Source organism: Callorhinus ursinus, unplaced genomic scaffold (genome assembly GCF_003265705.2).
Source record: "Callorhinus ursinus isolate GAN/ISIS: 27379988/994484 unplaced genomic scaffold, GSC_fseal_2.0 scaffold1, whole genome shotgun sequence".
In the NCBI taxonomy this organism is placed as follows: Eukaryota; Metazoa; Chordata; class Mammalia; order Carnivora; family Otariidae; genus Callorhinus; species Callorhinus ursinus.
Genome location: NW_027397063.1, coordinates 33,873,987 through 33,895,529, shown reverse-complemented (window position 1 = coordinate 33,895,529; position 21,543 = coordinate 33,873,987). Strand labels below are relative to the sequence as shown.

Below are 21,543 nucleotides of genomic sequence, written 5' to 3'. Positions count from 1 at the left end.
CAAAGAATATCCCTACTTTGACACAGTTTGTTTAACATCATTAGTAACTTATTTTTATACTGATACCAAATCTAAATGGAGCTGGATTTATTTGATGTTGTATGAAGCATATCCCATACACTGTAAATCCTTGAAACAGCCTCTGAGAAATGATAACCTCACATAATATATTTAGGATTTCCTGGAACTGAAATTGTTTTCAGTTATTTGCTTGGACTTCTCTATCTTTGACTTTTTACCTTTTTTAGTGGCTGTTAGAGGCGTCTCTCCAATAGGTTAGGGATTATTAGTAGGCATAGCAGCTTATGCAAAGATACCACGGCCCAAGGACAGCCATACTGAAGAGCCACCTATATTTTTTAAATGAAAGAGAAATACACACAGTAACATAGAAATACAGAAAGAGTAATGCATATAGTAATTAACTCAATTTTAAATATTAGCATATAGATAATCAGTTTGTACAAACAGTATACACTAGCTAGTACCAATTAGAGTGCTTAGAAATGAACATTTTTAGATTCTCAGCAAAATTGAGGGGAGAGGCACATGCATGCTCAGTCAGTTAAGTGTCCAACTCTTGATTTAGGCTCAGGTCATGATCTCAGGGTTGTGGGATCGAGCTCCATATCGGGCTCTGCTGTGCTGTTTCTTTTTTATCCTCCCTGACTAGAATGCAAGCTCAGTGAGGTTGGAAATTTTGTCTGAATTTTTTTTTCCCCCTCTATGCCCAGTAGTGAAGGGCACTAGGCATACAACAGATCTCTAATAATATTTGTTGAATAAATGCATAAAGTACATAGTAAATACTCAACAAATGTTAATTATTATACTTTTAAATGCCCAGAACTAAAGAAGACTGAATCTACATATTGAATAGGCACTCTGTGTTCTAGAGAAAAAACAAACAAACAAACAAAAATATTAGATCCAGAAAATCCATTCTTTTTTTTTAAATTTTATTTTATGTTATGTTAATCACCATACATTACATCATTAGTTTTTGATGTAGTGTTCCATGATTCATTGTTTGCGTATAACACCCAGTGCTCCATTCAATACATGCCCTCTTTAATACCCATCACCAGGCTAACCCATACCCCCACCCCCTCCCCTCTAGAACCCTCAGTTTGTTTCTCAGAGTCCATAGTCTCTCATGGTTCATCTCCCCCTCCGATTTCCCCCAACTGCTCTAAAAAACTAACGTCTTGATAATAATAACAGCAATAAAACTTTGGCAATGGCAGATTGAATACTGAAGGATACCTGGATTCTTGGAGACTTTAAGAAATCATACTATCATACCAGCCCTGGACTGCCCTCTTCTCGATTTTTATATGAGGTAGAAAAATATTTTGATTTAGCCCATTTAACTTTGTATTTGCATTATTTTTAGGTGAAATTAATCCTAAGTGATAGATTCCCATTTAAAAAAGCAGAAGGGAATTTACTAATTATTTTTATTACTCTTACAGTGAGGAATAAAATCTCCTCCTTCTGGTCAGATCAGTTTATGTTGTGTAATACAACTTGAATACCTATCATTATTTTTATAGGTTATTTTCTTTCCATTTTCTTCCTTCCATGTGGGAAAGGAATAATAGTTATTCTTTGTTTGGTAGTAAGAATTTAATAAGATGCAATCATGGAGCGGTCATGACATTGATAAGGTGCCAAGGGTTTGACAGTGAGTTATAGAAAAATTAAAACAGAATCTGTATATGAGTATACTCTGAAGTGTAAAACTTTAGGTAGCAATTTTCTGAATTCTTTAACAAGGAAATCCTCCCTAAAATGTGTTATTATATAGGAACCCAGTATATAAGCAGAAAACAACTAAGTTCTTTGGTAGGGGAAAGTTTCCTATTTTTCCATCCTACCAGTTGGCTCAATATAGCAGCCTTAATATATTTCTTGGAACTATTAAACAGAGCAAAATTTTAAAACACCATGTAAAAATTATAGTTTTTACTATATGTATCAAAAAAGTTGTTTTTAAATACATGTTTTGATTATATTAGCATGAGCATGAAATCTATTCAGAATTTTAGGTAATTAGCATAACCTGTCATTGAGACTATGATACTTGGAGAATATATTGGGGCAGATGAACAAACTGCTAAATGTCTTTAAGTAGTTTGCTAAATCCTAGGTAAATAAAATCATGGCTCTGCATATAAGTAGAACCCATGCATAAATTTCCCTTTTTTCTTCAAAGACGGTGTTCGTTGTTGTAAATGAGAACCCACATACACAATTACCTGTGATTCAAGAAGGCAGCTGCAAATATATGACACCATGGATGCATTTGTAGAAGAAGAAGGGGAAAAAAAAAAAAGCAGATGCAATGATTTTTATTTAGACTCCTTTCAAAGAAGAGATGAGAACCAATAGGAAGAAAAGTCACTAGACAATTAATAAACATTACTTTTCATCTCAAAAAAAAAAAAGAAAAATGAGCATTTTTACATAATCCCTAAAAGTGAGCCTAAAATGGAATTTTTCATGAAGGGATTACTGCCAGTCTATAATGGGGAGAATTCTTTTCTGCAAAAGAGTCATTGCTGCTTTCAGCAGCTAAAAATTGAGAGATCAGCTTCACCTTAGAATGTGGTACCCAAAAGAGACACTTTCTATGCCTAAGGGATCTGCCAGGAGGTCCATGTTGAAAAGACATGTGAGTCATCATTAAATTATTTCATTTCTTTATTTACTCACTCATGCACTCATATATTCCATAAGCTTTTAGTGAGCACTTTTAAAATGCTAAGTTCCTAAGTTCAAGGTGCTAGAACTCTGGCAAGAGATTTTCCTTGCTCTTGAGCTTACTTAGTACCTCACAGTTTAATAGCTAGTGCTGCCTTATGAATTAATGCAATGTAATGCGAAATCGTTAAAGTACAGGTGGTAATAAAGTACAGTTGGGCATAGATGTGGTTTACCAAAAATGGGGCTATTCATCCTTTGACAGCCATAGATTTTGGACTCTTACCAGAATAATGTCTGCACAAGATCAGATACAATTGTCAGGAATATCTATCGCTAAAATTCTCTGGCTTCTCCAGATGCTCTCGTTAGTGTATGTAGCTTTACCACTACATCTTTCATGTACTCCATCTGTATGCATACAGCTTGATGCGTACACCTCTTCCTCCAGTGTACTGAAGAATACATTTTATTGCCTAATGTCCCCAAATCTCCTATCTAAAAATCACTAAGATCACTTTTCAGCAAAATAGAGCAAACAGAATTTTCTCTGATTAATTGATACAAATTGAAAATATTATCTGTTGGAAGGAGAACTTGGACACATTCTAGGTAGTACAGAATATATATAAAGAAGGTAAATGTTTACCTGTGAGACTAACATCTTACGGGGCAGGTAGTATTTAGTAATGAATTATCCATGCATAATAGGTTAAAGGCAGGATTTTGGGCTGGATAGAAGGCGGCTATTCAGTTCCACACATTTTGTCTCCTATGTTTATGATCTTTGTTAAAAAGAAATTGTTAAATGCCCATATTTTGATTAAAATTTCCCTTTATAAACCGAATACAACTTGACATGAAAAATTTAAGAACAATAAGCAAGTCAGAGAAAAATTTTAATCTGGTAATAAATTTGGTGCTGGCTCTTTTAAAAAATTTTTTAATTGGATATTTTAACAATTTATGAATATTCACCTCCACCATATAAAAGGGATTTCTTTTCCTCAGATCTTTCATTGAAAAAATTACTGCATAATATTTTTACCATTTTATAATCTTGATGGCTTGTTAAACTGTACTGTTTCAGACAAATTTATGCAGCCACAGAAATTAGCTCAAATAGATATATATTTTAAGTAAACATTTTAATTGACAAAGTTAAATTAATCTATAAACTGGACTATTCACTTGATAGCAGTTGTTTCACTAATTTTAAATAATTTTAAAATTTCAAACAAAATACTTTAAAAATAAGCAATTAAAATGTAGAATTGTTTTGTAATTCAGATAAATAGAATGTGTGTAATTGTTAAGTAATTAAAATAGCTCTAAACCATAGAAATAAATATTGCTCTATTATAAGTCATTATTATATCTCATGTTTGGGTATGATTCTAATATGGGTGAGAAATCTGTAATTTGGATCATAATTTTATTCATTTAATAAGATATTTATTGAGCACTTTATGTGCTATTCCTCCTTTGCATGGTGAGGCTACAACAGTGAATAAAACAAAATCACTGCTCTTGTGGAGCCTGCATACTAGGGGTGAGATGTAAACCACAAATTGCATGAACAAATGGATATGTCAGATAGTGGTTAGTGCTAGGAGGAAGAAGCAAAAGCAAGGCCAGGCAACAGAGAGTGACGATGGTGCGTGTGCATGTGGAATCAGGAAAGCCATCTCCGATGAGATTACATCTGACCAGAGACCAGGGCACAAATCATGAGAAATCTCTGGGGAAGATAATTCTGTGCCATGTGAAGAGCAAGTACAGAGCATCAGGCGAGAGGATGTGATTGTTGTATTTGAGTAACAACACAAAGGTCAGTGTAGATGCAGGGGAATAAAGGAGGGAGGGAAGGGCAGAAGATGAGGTTAGAAATGTGTTCTGGAACAAGACCAGGTAGGGTCATGGGGACTGTAGTGAGAACTTGGAGTTTATGCTAAGTAGAAAGACCTTGGATGATTGTGAAAAGTGACATGATGTAATTTGCATGTATCTTAAAAGGTAATCCATATCAGGACATGATGGCTTTATGGAAACTGGATAGTAGAGAATAAGAATGGGACAGATTATGGGGTCATGAGACCATTGCAGTAACTCAGTGGAGAGGTGGTGAGAAGTGGTCAGATTCTGGACATACTCTTAAGGTCCAGCCTTCAATTTAAGGTAGATAAAAACTTTTGAATATTCATCATAAAGAGGGTCTCAAAGGCCGTGAGATTGATTATTGTTAATCTGTGTTTCTAAACTCTTAACTCATCCAGTGCCCACGTATTCATAATGCTCCTTTATTGTCCTATAATGAAATGCATCAACAATGTAAGCTACTTTTGCATATCCCTAATAGAAACCAATATAACACTCTAATTATTACACAAAGAAATAAAGTCATTTATAAGAAAATAATATATATTCCAACACATAAATGCTCAAGAACAAGTACAATATTTGTCAAAGCTTGCTCCTATATGTAGAATAATGTGAAAGCTGTAAGTGAAGACTTATGCTGGAGTTTTGTATTGGCAGTTCAAATACTCAAAGTGCATAGATGGTATTGCCATCAGTAAAAGTAATTTTCCGAAATAGTGAGCAACTCTTAGTAAAGATCCAAACAAAACAAACATCAATATATCCTTGATTGACAAGACTTCTATTCTTGAAAAATTCAGTGAATGTGCTGAATTGGTACAAAAAACATTTTGTGTTCATATATAGAGAAACTCAGATAAGCCTAAGTATACCCTACATGAATATCCTGTAGGGATGTTCAGGAGGTTTGCAGGATATTGAATATTTTATTACTTATTTTGCATGACTGTCCGCATATTACAGGGTGTCCAGCATCTTGCAGTGTCAGCATACGTCCTACTCATTGTGACAACTAAAAGTACCATCCCTACCCCTAAATTTTCCAAATGCCCTAGAGTGGAGCTGTAGACCCCTATTTAAAGATATTTGCATGACTAGAGGGAAAGGGTCTAGGGGGCTGAGCTCTGGAGTATTACAGACATTGAGAGAAGAGAAAGAGCCAGCAAGGAGGCTGAGAGGGAGTGGCAAGAATGTAGAGATGCAAGCGAGACTGAGGTTCTAGAGGCTGACTTAACATCTTTCAAAGAGGGAATTGTCATTCAAGTAAAATGATGTTGGTTGGCTATATTAAGGACAGTGCACTGACTAACTTTAAATCTGTAAATGTTACCAAGGTTATTTTACTTTAGAGCACAGTTTTCCCCTTCCCATAGGGGTGCTTTAATAGGACTACTCTTTTGCTTCCATCGTTGATTAGTAAAAGAAGAGTTTGCGTTTTGAGTGCTACAGTTTTGCATGAGGAGATTGCAGCAGTGGTTCTTTGAATCACCTTTTTGGGAGGATTTTTTTTTTTTTTAATTGTTGTTTACCATCACTTTCAACCTTTTTTAAAAACCCAAACTACTTTCAGGGCACCTGGGCGGCTCAGTTGGTTAAGCGTCGGACTCTTGATCTCAGCTCAGGGCTTGATCTCAGGGTCTCAGCCCCATGTTGGGCCCCATGCTGGGCATGAAGCATACTTAAAAACAAAAAACAAAAACAAAATTACTTTCTGGGGCACCTGGGTGGCTCAGTCGGTTATTCAGCTGCCTTCGGCTCAGGTCATGATCCCGGGGTTCTGGGATCGAGTCCCGCATTGGGCTCCCTTGCTCAGCAAGGAGTCTGTTTCTCCCTCTCCCTCTGTCTGCTGCTCTGTCTCTACTTGTGCTCTCTCTCTCTCTCTCTCTCTCTCTGTGTCAAATAAATAAATAAATAAATAAATAAAATCCTGGGCGCCTGGGTGGCTCAGTCGTTAAGCGTCTGCCTTCAGCTCAGGTCAGGATCCCAGGGTCTTGGGATCGAGTCCCATATCGGGCTCCCTGCTCAGCAGGAAGCCTGCTTCTCCCTCTTCCACTCACCCTGCTTGTGTTCCTGCTCTCGTGCTCTGTTTCTCTGTCAAATAGGTAATAAATAAAATCTTTAAAAAAATAAATAAAAATAAAATCTTAAAAAAAACAAAATAAAAACAAAACTACTTTCAAAATTGATAAAACCCAATTTAATTTTTTGTATTGTGCTTCCTTATGACCTTAATTACTTTTTGAATTTTGAAATAAAGTATAATTTGTTTAATGAACAGAGTACTGGAGGTACTGATTTCTCACACTTAATATTAAGAATTTATTTCCATCATTGATTCCATATGTATACTTTCAGACAATTGCAAAATAAGAACACTTAAAAGTTTTCTAAGATGGGCGCCTGGGTGGCTCAGTTGGTTAGGCAACTGCCTTCGGCTCAGGTCATCATCCTGGAGTCCGAGATCGAGTCCCGCGTCGGGCTCCCCGCTCAGCGGGGAGTCTGCTTCTCTCTCTCATGCTCTCTCTCTCTATCTCATTCTCTCTCTCAAATAAATAAATAAAAAATCTTTAAAAAAAGTTTTCTAAGATTTTATAGAGTGACTCACTTAATTTTATGATGCTGGATTTGAAATGTGTATATTATAATTGGATGTTTAAATTTAAAAGAATATTGTGTGTTTTTTTACTTTAAAATATGGTGTTTGTTTAATTTTCAGTCAAGAATTATCACTTTAAAATACAATTTTTACCACCTTTTTACTAATTAGACATTTCAAATGGATTACAACAAATTAATAATTACATTAAAATGATTACTTTGAAAAATTATTTACCGGAATAATAACAGGATTTTTCAGTCTTAGCATTTCAAATGACATGCAGTGATGTTTGGTTGTTTGATAACTTTTGTCTTTTTAATTATAGGTCTCTGTGGAAGAACTAGAACACAGTATTAGTGTAAAAATAGCTAAAGAAGCTGTAATGAATATAAATAAACCCGAAAGCCTTTTTAAGCCTACAAATGGATTTCTAGAAACTAAAGTATATTTTGCAGGATTACCTCGGAAAGTGAAGAATGCCCTCATTAGACCGGTAACGATCCAAGCTTCTATCATTCATCATGGATGAATTCCTCTTGTCCATAATAGATTTGAAGATGTGTTTTTCTGAGAGTCAAAGAAGTTATTTTGTTGAACACACCAACTGTGACAACTTGAAATGAACAAGGAAAAATAACACAGCGATCCTTGAAATTACATTAAGGAAATAAGAAAATAAGTGTAGTGTTTTTGAGCCCACTTAAATCCCCAGCGTTACTCATGGGAAAGTAGATTTTTTCCCAATTCTTAAGCATCAATTCAGTGTTAACATGATAACTGTCCATATTCAGCTATTACAAATATAAATACATATATTGGAGTCCAAAAATACAACATTTTGTAGAAGCCAGTCAAAGAATTTTCTTAGGTCTATTTTAGGACTTAAATTTGGGAAATAAAATAGCATATAAAGGTGGAACTTTTTAAAAAAATCTTTGCTGGGAGTATAACTTCAGCCTATCATAAATTGAAGTTATATATAATAGATGATTTTCTGAATAGGATGTTTGTCTAATAACTGTAGAATAGGTCTCATGAAGGAGACTAATCACTGTCCTTGAAGAGTTTTAAAAATTTCATTTGAAGTCATGGGCCTGTCAATTATACTCACTGATTTAACTTAAATATTTACTATTTTATATCCATCTTTTACTCATGGCAATTCAGTTACCTTAACTTTTGAAAGATTTCTGCAGTATGATATAAAACCTGAATTAGTTAATCCATGTCAGAGTGAATGCATCTGTTCCTTTGAAATTGATATATCAAGACATTTTAAAAGTAAAATAAATTATTCAAAAACTATTTATGAAATGGCTACTATGGGTCTTGAGTCTGGCTGGATGCTTTGATGGAGACTAAAGAGTGCAAACACTGTTGTTCCTGAAGAGGTTCAGTGTCTGATGGCAAAACAAACCTATATATAAATGCAGTTAAGGAAAGCAGCTTACAGCCCAGGGCCACGGCTAGAAGCATATATGGAAGTTGAGAGCAGAAGAGTTATTTCTGGAGGATAGAGGAGAGGCAGGTAGGGCTTGAGGGGCTAAAAATCATTAGGATCGCAGTGGAGGTCTGTGATGGCATAAACTCACTATAACTGAAAAAGACTGCCCATCTGAAGGACACCTTAAAAAATTAGATAATATTAAAAAATATTTAAAGTATTTTAACATGTCATCAAAGAAAGGGTTTTCCCTCTAAATGAAAACTGCATGTGTAATCAATTAAGCCATGTATGAGTCTGACTCTTTTAAGTTTAAGATGTACTCCTTTACCTATATTTTAATTTGTTAGATAACCCCTCGTCTAGATGGGTGTATACGAGGCTGGAATTTGATGGATCAAGGAGCTTCAGGAGTAAATGAAATTATTCAAGAAAAACAAAGGAAGCATTGTCTTGTCACTGTGGAGAAGGGTTCCTATTATCCTGGTTCTGGTGTTGCTCAATTTAGCATAGATTATGGTAAGTGATTTCTCATTTTACTTCTCTTTTCTCATTAATGACTACATTTATTCATTGACAAACAGCAAAAATTCCTTCAGTAAACATTATTGAATACTTAACTATATGCCATGCATAGTGTTAGGTTTATTCATATAGCTATATGTTTTTTATTAAATTTTTGCAGTATATTGGGGGGGAAAGGTGGTAGAATATGCTTATGTTACTATTTAAATATTACTTAAAAAAAGATTATTGGCACATAACTTGATTAGTTGCAAGTAAATTCAATTAACCTATTTTAAGGTTCACCAATTTCTCAGTTGAGTCTACTGATGAATGCTTCAAAAAGATTCATCTTCATTTCTAAAATTTCAATTGATTGTTTCTTAAAATGTCCAACCCTTTGTTGAAATTTTCCATCTGTTCATGTTGTCTACATTTTCTACCTGAGGCTTCAACTTATTAATCATAATTATTTTAAATTCCCTGTCTGATAGGCCCAATGTCATGTTGATTGCCTTGTCTCTTGCCCATGTGTTATTTTTCCTTGTTTCCTTTGGTATTGCATGATTTTTGGTTTAAAAAATAAGCATCTTATGTAGAACAGTAGAGGCAGGTAAATAATATATATGTCTGGAGAGGAGCATATTTCTGCTTTTGCTAGGTCTTTTATAAAGGGGTTGAATCAGTCTAGTCAAGAGTTGAACTGCTTAAGCTTTCTTGTTTCCATTGAGTACCCTTCAAATTCCTTTATTGTTACCTTGTGCTTATGGTAGTGACTGGTTTGCCAGAGGATTTTTCTTAATAGCTGATCTATCCTTAGCTTTAGGTATTCTGTTTATGATATGCCTCAAGAAAGTGTTTCTCCATGGTCTTGCTTCACCCCAAAAGAATGCTCTTGTGTGGGGAACATTCTCTAATGTTCTGATACAGATTCAATTTTGGGCAAGTATTGTATCCCTGGGTCTCAGGGGTGTGAACTTTTCATTGTCCCCCTCCCAACCACCTGTGGGGGAGATATCTAATGATCAGGACTCCAGATGTTTTTCTGCACCTTCTCCGTGGTAAATGGTTTTTCGTTGGTTGTTTTGTTTTTTCCAGTTTCCTTTCCCTAACCTGTAGAGGCAATGGGTCTTTGCATGTGTTCTAATGGCCACAATGTTTGTTGCCTTTTCCCCAATGCTGTAAGGCTTTTGTTGTATAGAGAAGACAGAGAAGGAATGGACTTTGTGCATTTCCTGCAGGTCGCTGCTCCCCTCCTCCAGGCCTGCAGGAGGAGGGAAGCTAGATACTTGGTCTTTGGTTGTTGTTGTTGTAAGGGTAGGAGCAGTGCTCTTTCCAGTTTCCTGTAGTCTAAGCAGAACAGGAACTCTTGCCAGACTGACCCAGGTTTTTGCCTTTACAAGTAGTATTTCCATAATACCCTTGGACATACATCTTTATACCTTTATATGATTAATTCTGTAGGAGAGAATCTTAGATTATGTCCACCAAAGTTTATGCAAATGTATAGTTCCTACTGCTAAGTTAGAGTCTCTTTCAAAGATGTTTTATCAATTTATACATCTTTTTTTTTAAGATTTAATTTATTTATTTGACACACAGAGAAAGAAAGAGATCACAAGCAGGGTGGGGGGTTGGGGGGGCAGGGGGAGAGGGAGAAGCAGGCTCCCGGACGAGCAGGGATCCTGATGCGGGGCTCGATCCCAGGACGCTGGGATCATGACCTCAGCCGAAGGCAGCTGCTTAACTGACTGAGCCACCCAGGTGCTCCTCAATTTATACTTCTACCAACAGAATAAGAAAATGTATGCTTGAGATTTGTTTCCAATCTGAGATTTGAAAAATTAAATCTTGTAGTTTTAAATATTATTATCCCAATTTCTACTGTTAAATATCTCTCCATGTGTTTATTAGCTATTTTTATATCTTAATTATCTTATTAGGTTCTTTGTCTTTTTCTGTTTAGGAGTTCATTATTTGAGCTACTAATACTTTGTATTATAAATTTAGTGTTAATCTGATATCTCTGCTTTAAGGAAAAATTGTATTTTAAATGTGTTTATTTGCAGTCTAAAAAAGTATTACTGCAGTTTTAAGGAAGAATCTTACACTAGTACTTTTTGTGTTCTTAACATAAAGTAATGCAATGTCTTTAACTTTAGTTCTGTTCTGTATATGAAGGATTTAAAAAAATTTTTTTTAATTGGCGCTGATGACTGAATATAGGAAAAAACTAGGCCCACAATAATTTGCTCAAAGGAAAAACTCTCTGAAAAGGAATGAAAGTAAGAGTTCTATTGTATCTGAAAAAAATTACTTTCATAAGTAATTAGTTACTTCATGGATAACTTGAAAGTGACCTACTTTTAAATTAATATTTAATGTTACATTATAATTTCTGTACATTTGCATGTTTTAGTTTGAGTTCATTAATACCTTATAGTAAATTTACTTATTTCAAAATGATTATATTGTATATAAATATACATGTATATAAAGAGTGTATTGTAAATAGGGACGCTTGGGTGGTTCAGTTGGTTAAGCGTCTGCCTTTGGCTCACGTCATGATCCCAGAGTCCTGGGATCGAGTCCCTCATCAGGCTCCTTGCTCAGCAGGGAGCCTGCTTCTCCCTCTACCTGCCGTTCCCCCCCTGCTTATGCACACACTCTCTCTGACAAATAAATAAATAAAATCTTAAAAAAAAGATTATAAATGAACAATGTAATAGCATTTGTTGTGGCTAAATGGAAGATCATCTTGTCAAGGGGAAAATATTTTTTCCACTCACATTCACCTTTTCAAAACCTGTAAGTGGTATTTGAGGTATTATTTTATATTACTTCATATTAAATAAGGAAGACTTCACTCAAAATGTGAATTAATATTTTTTTAAAGATTTTATATATTTATTTGAGAGAGACAGAGAGAGAGCATGAATGGGGGAGGGGCAGAGAAAGAGGGAGAGTGAAAGCAGACTCCCTGCTGAGTGGGGACCCTGACACAGGGCTCGATTCCAGGACCCTAAGATCATGACCTGAGCCGAAGTTGGATGCTTAATCATCCTGGAGCCACCCAGGCACCCCAGTATTTTTAGGAATTAAACTATTTTGGAACATACCAATTCAACTATTTGTTGAGTGACTAATGTGGAAACAAAAGTGGTCATAGAGACATGTAGGGCTTGCACTCTGGTGGGATAGACAATTAACCTAGTAATGAAGCAAATGAGTGTTAACTATTATGACAAGAGAATCACAGAAGAAGAGTTCCTGTTAGAATTTTAGAGTTAGCTGTTGATTTCAGAATATTTCTTTACTATCAAACTAACTCCCCTATTTGTATAAATCATATTTTTCTTTCCCACTGCTTTGAACTGACCCCTTTATGGATGAGGAATGGTAGGGTGGTGACGGCAGCCATATCCAAATGTTCCCTCAGAAACATTACAATAAATTTGTTGAATTTCCTTCTAAATGTGTACTTTAAAATATGACCACTCTGAGATTGGACCAATGGTGAACATGGAGGCAGAAAGAATACCTGTAAAAGAGCAAACGGGAGAAATTCATAATATTCTGAAACACCACATCTAGAATTTTATTCTGGGAAGACCAGAAGGCTGGGGCTCCATTTTTGTGTTTCTTGCCTGCACTTAAAAAAAATGGTTCTTGTTTTTTGTTTGTTTTTTTTGCCTTGGTTTTATAGGTCACTGAGGAAGGAGAATGAAAATCTTTAGTATTCCACAAAAATGGCTCTGAGTATTAGTAAGATTGTAATAACTCCTTCTGGCATACTTTAGGAGTACACTGATCCTGCTTCTGTTTGATTGTTTAAACAGGTAATATATCCAATCCTGAGGACTGGCAAGTAAATGTGTCCTTGAACATTCGCCCTTCCACGGGCACTGGTGTTATGTTCGCCTTGGTTTCTGGTAACACTGTGCCCTTTGCCTTGTCCTTGGTAGACTCTGCCTCTGAAAAGCTTCAGGTAACTTCACTAAACTTTTGTAATTCTTGTTTTGTTTTGTTTTTTATCTGTAAAATGGATATATTAGCAGTATTTACCTTGAAGTGTTATTTTGGTGATTAAATGAGATAACATGTATTTAGCAGAGTCCCCAGCACATCATTAAGGACTCAGAAAATGTCCATTATTATTACTTTTTTGCTAGCTTATTTCTAAGGTCTGATCCAGGAAGTAGAGAGGAGAAAAGCCTGTTACTGTGCATCCACAGCCAAGATCAGGCAGACTCACACACAGGCTGCCTGGAGCCTTCCCAGAGTACATAGAGATCCACCTTTATCTAAATCCTTGAAATATTATGGGAGTCATAGTCTGTACTAACAAAATAAAAGTGAGTCTGATTAAAGTTCAGTCTTAGATATTCTGTGCCTAATTATAATATTTTGTGCTCTCTGGCACTCTTAATCTTTTCTCCCATGAGTAAATTAGGAAGGACTGGAGAAAACTAAAACCAGTCCACCTGGCTTCTTGCTGGCAACTCTCATTTGAAATTAAGAGGAAGAACAGGAAAAAACTCTTGGATAAAAGGAAACATGAGCGTTATCAGGAGATCTGTATTATTCAGCCTTCTACTAGAGGCTAATAGTTCTGACCATGTGTTATCCACAGTGGATTCCAACAAGTTAGAGCAAGAAGCTTGCGTTTGTGCCGAGGTTGGCTTGGATGTTCTCTGTAGCTTTTAGAAAGAAGCATGTAATTGAATAATGTCTGTAGCAATAAAAAGGTATGTTGTTTTCAGCTTAATGATGATTGCAGGGAGTTTCTAGTGGTTAAGCATAAGCCACCTAAGGAGATCCTGCTGAGTTTTTATTTCAGTCTACCACAGGAGCTTGCTACATTTAGATTCCAGCTTTTTCTTTACTTTTTTTTTTTTAAACAAAATGGAAATCCTATCTTCAGCACTATATCCCAGCAGTAGAGGAGATTAATGCATGCCATGTCTTTGATATTTATTTTAACTTTTCTGTGTTTGACTCCATGGCTCCTTTTTTTTTTCTCCATATCAGATTGCCTTCTCAATATCTGTGTACAGTATTTCATAACATAATTCCACATACTATTGATCATTCTGGAACAGTTTGTCAGCTGACCATTTTAAGGTTATTAGTGAGTTCAAGGATATGGATATGTAATAGTAACAGATTTCCTCAAATAACCTGTATTTGCAAAGTACGGACTTGGATTCCTAAGTAGGTACTTCAGACTATCTTTCTACCATCTTATAATGTCCATGTTCCTAGTTTTGATTTTCTTTTCTTTTTTTTAAGATTTTATTTATTTATTTGAGAGAGAGAGCAAGAATAAGCAGGGGGGCGGTTGGAGCAGGGAGCCTGACATGGGGCTCGATCCCAGGTCCCTGAGATCCATGACCTGAGCTGAGGGCAGACGCTTAAGCTACTGAGCCACCCAGGTGCCCCTTGATTTTATTATCTTTTTACATTTCCTCTATACATATATAAGTTATATGCATAGATCCCTGTCAAGAAGTTGAGTAATTCTGTGTCTCAGCAGTTTGAAAAGTTCAGCAAAATGAATACATTTTCTCTTTTGAATATCTTCTGGTAAATACTCTGTAACTTACTGCTGGTGATCCCTGACTTTCCCCTCTCAGGACTTTTTCACTCATTTTGCCCCAGGTCTTAATAGGATTTCTTATGTGGCACACACAGACCTTTCAGTCTTGCTGGCATGTGCTTACTCAAGCACTTGAAATTTTCCAAGCCTTTTCCCCAACAAAGAGTGATTCAACTCCTTCATTTTTCACATGTAAGTTTTGAAGTTAGGAAGGCTCACAAACAGAAAAATAGTGCTTAAGACACTACTTTAGGTTCCCATCTTTGGTAAAACAACTTGGTGTATTGAATTTTCAGAAGCCACTAACCATTTATATCTTAGCTGAACCTGATTTGTAAAACTAATGTATTTTTAAAAATTGTGATGTGACTCAAAAGTCACTCTTAATTGGCATTACCATTAATACTTGCTTATATTGAATCTTTGCTCTGTTTTTCAGGATCTCCTCCTATCTGTTGAAAATATGGTAATGTTTAGGGTAGAGGCCATAAGTCTGTGTTCCAATCAACAATTCCATCTGGAAGTAAGAGTCAACAGAAACAATCTGGAGCTGTTCACTCCACTTAAAAAAGACATCATCTCCTCTGAAAACCTTCAAGGACAGTTGGCCATTTTGGACAAAGCAATGAAAGGGACAGTGACCACTTACCTGGGTGGCCTTCCAGGTATCTTCTTACCTTTTTTTTTTTGTTTTCAAAATTATATTTAAAAAGTTTTAAAAAGTATATTTTTAATCAAATTGATAGTATTTTAAATATGTAATCTTAGTAAAAGGACCTCAGAGGGGAAGACAAAATTCCAGTATCCATTTTTCTTTTCCTGGGGATTTATATTGACATTTTATGGGTATATTTTGTTTATTTATTTTTTAATGGTGAACTAAAACTAACCCAAGTTTTGTTGCATTTGACTATCCTAGTTAGAAAGTATTTATTATTTCAGTTCATCTTCACAGTAGTCTTGTGAGTTCAATCTTTATTCTTTAATTCATCCATCATTTACCTTTTATTTATTAAGAACCTACACCCCAGGTAGTAGGGCTATAGTAATGAAGATATGATCCCTGCTGCTAAGCCTTTTACAATCTAGTACAGAGGTAGACATCAAATAACCAATTAAGAAAATATCAGAATAATTAAATTGTGATAACTTCAATGAAGGAAAAGTATGAATTGCTTTCAGAGCCTAAAAATGGGGACTTGGCCTGGTTGTGCCAGCCAGGAATGAGCGCTCTGAAGAAAAGGCTAAGATATAAATATGATAAATGGAAGGGTTAAATTTAACCAAGTGGTGGGTGGGAATTGGAATTAATATGCAAGTAAAAATGGTCTACGTGTGGGCAAACTGGGGGGTGGAATATATAGACGATGAGTGTGGTGAAAACACATTGAGCAAGGGAGATACAGGATGAAGAAGCTGAGAACTGGGTGTGTTGGGGGGGTGGTTTGTAGACCTGGTTTGGGGTCCTGAGTCTTATTACAAGAGCCATGGGAGTCTTTAAAAAAAAAATTAGACAGGGAAATGGTATATCAATATTATCACTTTAAAAACCCACCCCACGTGATGGATGGAGATGGACAGGTAGGAGGCAAAAGTGGATGAGAGGAGCTGGGGGCTGCTGAAGTGGTCCAGATGGAAAGCAATAACAGTAACAGAAGCAACAACTATACTGCCATCAATCAGTGCGTAATAAATAGTCTGGCATCATTGAAAGTGGTTAGGAGGGATCAACTTATTTCACTTTCTTTTTTTTTTTTTTTAAGATTTTATTTATTTATTCATGAGAGACAGAGAGAGAGAGAGGCAGAGGGAGAAGCAGGCTCCCAAGGAGCAGGGAGCCCGATGCGGGACTCGATCCCAGGACCCTGGGATCATGACCTGAGCCGAAGGCAGACGCCTAACCATCTGAGCCACCCAGGCGCCCAGCTTATTTAACTTTCAACATAGACCTGTGAGTCAGGTGCTGTTATTATCCCCATGTTACAGATGAGGAAGCTGCTGGACTTAGGATGACGGCAGTGAGGATGGGCACAGTGATTAGGTGGGAGATGCATGTGAGAAACAACATCAGTAGGATTTAATGATTGAAAGGCAGGTGTAAGGATCTCTTTCTTAGGTATCCACCATGAGGAGCTGCGTGGTGGAGAGTCCATTTACCATAAGATGGAGAAAACTGGAGGAAAAGCACATTCATCTCTGACTTAATATTGGAAAATATGAAATCGGCGTCAACATTTTACTTTAAATGGCAGAAAGTAATTGAGGCAGAAAGTTTTTGAGAAATATTTTCAATTACCATTTGCAGGTTATTCTCAGGGAAAATTCTGAGTCTGATGTCTGGACTTCTAGTAACCTTCATTTTCTTACTTTTAACTGTTCAGGACCTTCACTTTTCATATATGGAAATTTTATCTGGGTTTTTGTGGAATAGAAGTAAGGATGCTCTAAAAGTTGTGGATAGATAGATAAATAGATGAGTTAGCATGGTTAATTATTAGAAAGTTAAGTTACTGTGGTTAATTATTAGGAAGTATAATTATAGTTCAAATGAATGAATTCTATATTGAAATCCACTTACCACCTTATTGCAAATTAGTTGAATGCCATTTTAGTAAATCAGACAAACAGTGAGAGAGTTGAAAAGAAGTAAAGCTATTAAATTTTAATGGTTCCAGGACTTTGGCATCAGCACTGAAGATTGACTTCAGGCAAGATGTGTTTAGAGAAAGAGTGAGGAAAATTGAGGAGAACTGACAATTGAGATATTAGGAGTGTAAACAGTGAGATAGGTAAATTACCAGTTGATATGCAAAATAGGCATATTCAATTGCATGTTATGAATTAGAAATCAGGGGAAATTGCCATTTCTGAGGATTTTTATAATAGTGGCATAATCTTGATGCTCAGCCAGACTTGAAAGGGTTTCGTAAAGAATGCTGTGAGCCCCTAGAAAAGTATGGATTTTATTCACTGCATTGGCAAATTAAAGGTGGAAAATTTGAACTGTATGTTTTTTGCATAAGGTACTCAGAAAGAAGAATAAAGGCTGAAAAATGTCCATTGGGAACTAAATTCATGGGGAGGAGATGCCAAAAAAAGAAGCAAGTAGAGAGAGGGATGTTATTAAAATGAACCATAGTTCTTAGGAATTCAAGGGTGTTACTAAAGTATGAAGTCTGATGAGGGGAGTGAAAGTGTTGAAAGGCCCAAAGGCCCTATTCACTGAAGCGTTATTAAAATTATGTTTTGAACACTAAACAGTACATAAAGTGAATTTCCTATCATGACCTGACATTGGATGCTCAGCAAGAAGTTATTTTTAGGAAAATATAGAAATCTGCTTTTATTCCAGCAGTAATAAAAGAGATACATTTATCATGGCATTTTAAAAAGATTTCCATGTAGCTATAGTTTGGAGTTGGGAAAATGATTTAACAGTGCTTAAACTGTTGCTCAGATTTAAAAAGGAAATAATAAAATAGAACATCACAGGTAAGAATATGCTCTTTTTTATTTTTTAAAGTGTTTATCTATCTTAGGTTTGAATGAGACTGATTGTGTTTATGAAATCAGAGGAACTGATGATATGCTGAATCCAGTGCCAAGCACAATACCTTATATACATAGAAGTCACTTAATATAAATTTATTGAATAATTACATTATTAATTTTTCCTTTATGATTAGAATTTGGTTGGAAATGGGAAGTTTGAATAGTTCCTCTGATTGTAAGCAAATAAGATGCCAAAAGTCTTGGGTTAATATTTTAATATTCTGTTTTTACAGATATTCCATTCAGTGCCATACCAGTGAATGCCTTTTATAATGGCTGTATGGAAGTGAACATTAATGGTGTTCAGTTGGATCTGGATGAAGCCGTTTCTAAGCATAATGATATTAGAGCTCACTCGTGTCCATCAGTTTCAAAAAGCACAGAGAATTCTTAAGGCTTCTTTCCTGTACTGATAATACATTTTTCCTGTATGTAATTATACTTATGTTTCAATAATAGCTGAAGGGTTTTACCTGCAATGTACAGACCTTGATTTTTTTTATGGTACTTTGGCTTTCCTGGAATTTTAAGAAAGGTCCTTTTTCAAGAAGAACAAGATCCTCTTGTGGTGCAAATCACATTTAAAATTCTTACCTCTATTGCTGCTTAGAAATTAAATAATGAAATATATAAACATTTCTAATTTGAATTTTTTGCTACAAATGACATTTCTTCATTTTTATGTTTGTAAAAGTAAAATTTAATTTTTTTGAAGATTTTATTTATTTATTTTTGAGAGAGAGAGAGAGAGAGAGAGAAAACAAGTGGGGGGGAGGGGCAGAGGGAGAAGCGGGCTCCCTGCACGGGACTCGATCCCAGAACCCTGGGATCCTGACCTGAGCCGAAGGCAGACGCTTAACCGACTGAGCCACCCAGGTGCCCAAAGTAAAATTTAATTTTATCACCATGAGCTAGTGTTGAAATATCTGTGTTTTTTGGAAGGCAAGGAAGTAAACTCAAACAAGAGTGCGTGTGACTAAATACTACTGATCATAGCAGATACTCTTTATTTTTGTTTTTCCCTAATGAGGGCAGAAGGAGAGACCGCGGCCTATCAAGAATTGAGTGGAAGGCTTTAAAGCTTTACTCCGAAAATCGTTCCTCAGGGGGACTTTCACTTAGCTTCACATTTGAACCAGTAGCTTTCCTGAATTAAAAACAAGTGGGACAAATTTTCATGAGAACACATGAATCTTGCTGGTTACTAATTGGATTTTATGAGGAAGACGTACTAGATTGTGCTGGAATGGGTGTCAAAACCTGGGATGGGTACAGTCCTTAAGTTTGGCTGTGGGTCACGCGAGCTTGAGATTAGAAAAGCCAGACCCTAAGATGGAAAGAACGAATGAGAGAATGAATAACTTGGAAGTGCATAGTTTTCCTTGAATCCAACTTTAATTACCAGAGTAAGTTTCCAGATGTGATTGTTGAAGGACAAAAAGAGCTCTGAAAGCTAGAAAAGGTATAATGAAAGGATAACCACAGAAGGACATAGTTAATATTGTATCTTTGGAGTAAGGGGGTTAGAGTGCCACGTACTTGTTGGTAATGCATTCCAAGTGGTAGTTTTATCACTCCCAAACCTACCAGTCGCATTAGGTATGGATCAGATGTCTCAACTGATGGTTTTAGAAAATAAACTTTTTTTCTACTATAGATATTTTATATCACATGAAACAGAATACATTAGAGTATATTGCAAACATTTATGTGAATAATATCTATATTCTGTCAACTTTTTGAACAGAACATAAGATCATATAACATACATGTAAGTCTTCCTGCAGCACAGTGGTTCTTTTGTTGAAAGATGTAAAGCTCAAATATTTGATCAGTAGCTATGGTTGAGTTATAGACTGGAGCTCAGAAAGGGAAGAACAGCAAAGGTGACATATGTTGAGTCTTTGACACCCGCCAGAAATTGTGCTAGCTCATCTTCCTTGATGTAATCTTTCTCCCAATTTACCACCATGTACTGTGGGTGATGAATTTCAGCAAGCGACTATTGACAATTATGTTGGTGTAAAAAAGCAAAGCAGTAGAAAAACTGAAAGCCTCTGAAAAGGAAGAAAAGAAAGGAAGGGAAGGAAAAATGAATTTTCTTGGGGGGGGAGTTTTGTGATTCTTGTTTAATTATGCCCAGATACAAAGACAACTACAGGGATCAATTCCACACTTCCCATCAGAAACAGAAAACTTCCAACATGCAGTGATCTTCAAAGAGGCTCCAGAGACCCATTTATAAATTTCATCTCTCTTTGAGATGCATGTAGGTATGGCTCAGAGGGCTGGGTGGGGAGGTGTTTCTTACCAATGAGAATCTGACAATGATCTTACACATGGGCTACTTGCTATATCTGGCTTCAGGCTTTCCCAGAGAATTTATATTTGAAAGTCTGATCTTCTGCTGTGGAACAAGAGAAATCATTCTCTTTCCTGCTAAAGGTTCAAATGATGGAGTCTAAAATCTCATTCTGTGACTAGTCTCCAGATAGAAAAACCATTTGATACATCTGATCCTCTTCAAGTTGATCTTAAGAGAAGAGTGATTGGGCCAATATTTAAATGACATAGGAAGAATCTAAGGTTATTATCTGGAGTTCCCAAATAATAAATAAATATAATAAGTTATTTTATATAAGTATAAATAAGTATAGTAGATATAAAAAATTTAATTAAACAGAGTCATATTGAACACTGGGGTTGAAGCTGGAGCCTTCAGGGATGAGTGTCTTACTGAGTCAACTCAGCATGTACAAGGCAGCCACACAGGACTAACAGCTGGCTATTCTAGAAGACAAATACAGTTGTAGCCTTCTTTGTACATGTAGCTAGCAGGTTACCAGGCAGGGATGTCTGAATCAAGAGTCCATGCCCAAATTCGAAACTCTATACTGCTCCTCTATTCTTACTGGTTATCCCATCACTCAGTAAATGCTAATTGTTAGAGTGAACAAATTCTTTCTTAGCTCTATATATAACTTGCTGTGTCTTTGATTCTCGGATGATAATATCATCAATTTAATGGTTTTGAAGACAAATGTGGTATTATTTAATTAAATTAAGGAAATGCTGACAATGACTCTGAAAACTTTTATAATTAGAACTCTGGGCTACATATTGTCCTAGGAAAACAATGGAGAAAATGCTCTAGTCCTGCCATCAAAAAATTCAGTCTAGGAGATAGCAGAGAAGTGGGACAAATAATTCAAATATGAGCCTGAGTTTGGTAAGAGCTGCAACAAAGAAATAAACCGT

At 35.9% G+C, this 21,543-nt stretch overlaps 1 protein-coding gene across 1 annotated transcript in view; it reads left to right on the top strand.

Moving 5' to 3' along the window:
* Positions 1–19,195, top strand: part of PROS1 (protein S) — a 63,940-nt gene extending 44,745 nt beyond the window's left edge. The window contains exons 11-15 of the mRNA XM_025873059.2: positions 7,512–7,679; positions 8,981–9,149; positions 12,974–13,122; positions 15,173–15,398; positions 18,519–19,195. Coding sequence (XP_025728844.1) covers positions 7,512–7,679; positions 8,981–9,149; positions 12,974–13,122; positions 15,173–15,398; positions 18,519–18,679 — 873 coding nt within the window. The 3' untranslated portion in view covers positions 18,680–19,195. The remainder of the gene's footprint in view (positions 1–7,511; positions 7,680–8,980; positions 9,150–12,973; positions 13,123–15,172; positions 15,399–18,518) is intronic.
* The last annotated feature ends 2,348 nt before the right edge of the window (positions 19,196–21,543 follow it).